Source organism: Sinocyclocheilus rhinocerous, unplaced genomic scaffold (genome assembly GCF_001515625.1).
Source record: "Sinocyclocheilus rhinocerous isolate Xijiao unplaced genomic scaffold, SAMN03320098_v1.1 scaffold1348, whole genome shotgun sequence".
NCBI lineage: Eukaryota > Metazoa > Chordata > Actinopteri > Cypriniformes > Cyprinidae > Sinocyclocheilus > Sinocyclocheilus rhinocerous.
In genome coordinates, this window is record NW_015648618.1 from 106,542 (window position 1) to 108,700 (window position 2,159).

At 36.5% G+C, this 2,159-nt stretch overlaps 1 protein-coding gene across 1 annotated transcript in view; it reads left to right on the top strand.

Annotated features, from left to right (window-relative positions):
- The window catches only part of LOC107710038 (brain-specific angiogenesis inhibitor 1-associated protein 2-like protein 2), an 11,497-nt gene that overhangs the window by 2,903 nt on the left and 6,435 nt on the right, over positions 1 to 2,159 (top strand). Inside the window, exons 5-9 of the mRNA XM_016514723.1 lie at positions 365 to 426; positions 560 to 631; positions 871 to 951; positions 1,301 to 1,432; positions 1,859 to 1,960. Of these exons, the coding sequence (XP_016370209.1) occupies positions 365 to 426; positions 560 to 631; positions 871 to 951; positions 1,301 to 1,432; positions 1,859 to 1,960 (449 nt within the window). The remainder of the gene's footprint in view (positions 1 to 364; positions 427 to 559; positions 632 to 870; positions 952 to 1,300; positions 1,433 to 1,858; positions 1,961 to 2,159) is intronic.

Sequence of the window (2,159 nt, forward strand, 5' to 3'; positions counted from 1 at the left end):
TACACACATGTGTGTGTGTGTGTGTGTGTGTGTGTGTGTGTGTGTGTGTGTATTTATAGCTGACATCTATCACCCTGTTGTGGTTTAATGGAAAAATGTCATTAAATTTCAATGGTGCTTTTGTTGCTATGAATCATATTTTATGACCACAGTGAGATGGTATGACAGCGTGTGTGTGTGTGTGTTTGTGTGTGTGAATATCAGATAACTGCACCTCCTCTGTGATGTTAAATAATAAATGATGACACAACGTCAGCTTGGCAGTGCAACCTTTCAAGGCTAATACTTGCACTTTAACACATGGACACTCAACCAGAAGATACAAAGGCTGTTATAAGGCTATATGTGTGTTTTTGTGTTGCAGGTGATGTCTTGATCCAGATCTCAGACAGTCAGAGGAGACTCACCAATGAGCTGGAGGGAGTGGTGCGTTACCGATCCTCCTCTATTAACCCATCTTTCGATATCTTCTGCTCCTATAATGTTGTTGACATAATGCATGTTTGATTGTCTGGACGGCCAATCACATGTTTAATGAGTCTGTGTGATTTTGATTCAGTTCCGCTGGTTCCACTCCGAGGTCCTTCGAGAGATGGACAACAATGTCAGACTAGATAAAGAATATATATTGGTGAGTTGTTTGGTTTATATTGCAAATGCATACAAAAAATTAATATTGTAAGAACAGAAAACATGCATAAACACCCTTTGTTCTTAAAAATACAACTACGTTTAAGAGCAGATTACCTAATAAAAGATTCTTTATCCTTCAGCCAGCTCATAACAAGGAACATTATCTGATTGAAATGAATCTGAATATTGAAAATATAATGGTAGATGTTGATGTTGCCGGGTTACTTTCTCCTCCAGAGCAGCAGGAGGCGCTATGAGATGGAAGTGAGAAACCAGGCAACAGCACTGGAGGGACAGATGAGGCGAGGGGTCCCACAGGTGAGAGCAGTGCATGACCCTTGCCTAATGGCACACTAGATGTGGACATTTCTGTTTGGGGACGGTTAGATGTTTTAATATGTTTGAAAGAAGTCTCCTCCTCTCACCAAGGCTACATTTATTTGATCTAAAATACAGTAAAAACAACAACTTTTGAACGGTTGTGTGTGCTCAAGGGCTCGGCACTTGTTTACCTACTACTTACAGTAGTGTTTCTAACAAAACAACTATTTTTTAGAGTGTTGAAGCCAAACTGATGCTGTAGGGCATTGTTATCATTCATGAAGGTACAAAATATGAAAAAAATAATGATAATGATGATTATGGTAATAATGCTGTTTGTGTGTAGGATGGCAGCGAATATGTGCACTTTCTCAGAGAGTGTCAGAAAGAGGCGTTAAAGGAGGAAGAAAGAAGATATCGATTCCTGGCAGAGAAACACAGCGGATTCACCCAGTCTATTGCATATCTCATGAACAAGGTTAATATCATTACTTTTTATTAATTTCCATAATTAACTAGCTGCTTAATGAGTGTCAGAGAGCTTTGGGGTGTAACCAAAGTGATATGTAGATATTATTAGGGAGAATTTGTGTCAAAATGTATTGAAAGTGTTATCTCAATTTTTTTGATTAATTTTTAAAAATTTTTGGATCATTACTTTTAATTTCCATAATTAACTAGCTGCTTAATGAGTGTCAGAGAGCTTTGGGGTGTAACCAAAGTGATATGTAGATATTATTAGGGAGAATTTGTGTCAAAATGTATTGAAAGTGTTATCTCAATTTTTTTGATTGATTTTTAAAAATTTTTGGAATTTATTATTTTTTTCTGCCTATTAAAAATTGTTTGGAAGTGCTCAGTTTGATTAATGTGTGTTTAAATGACTGTTTTAATCCTCCCACAGACAGGGGGCGGCCTGCAAAACAGAGCAGAGGGGTGGAAAGATCTGGTGAATCACACAAGAGAATCCCGTCCACGCACTCCTTCACGACTGGAGGACAACATTGTGAGATTTAATGACACAATAATCACATTTAAAAAAGAATCATATGATAATATATTTAATGACACTTAGTGGCCCTAAATCAGAGGTACCCAAACTTTTTAATACGAATTGAAAAGTAAATGTTGCATTGTGCCTAACTATGTATATGCATATATATATATATATATATATATATATATACATACAAACATGCATACAT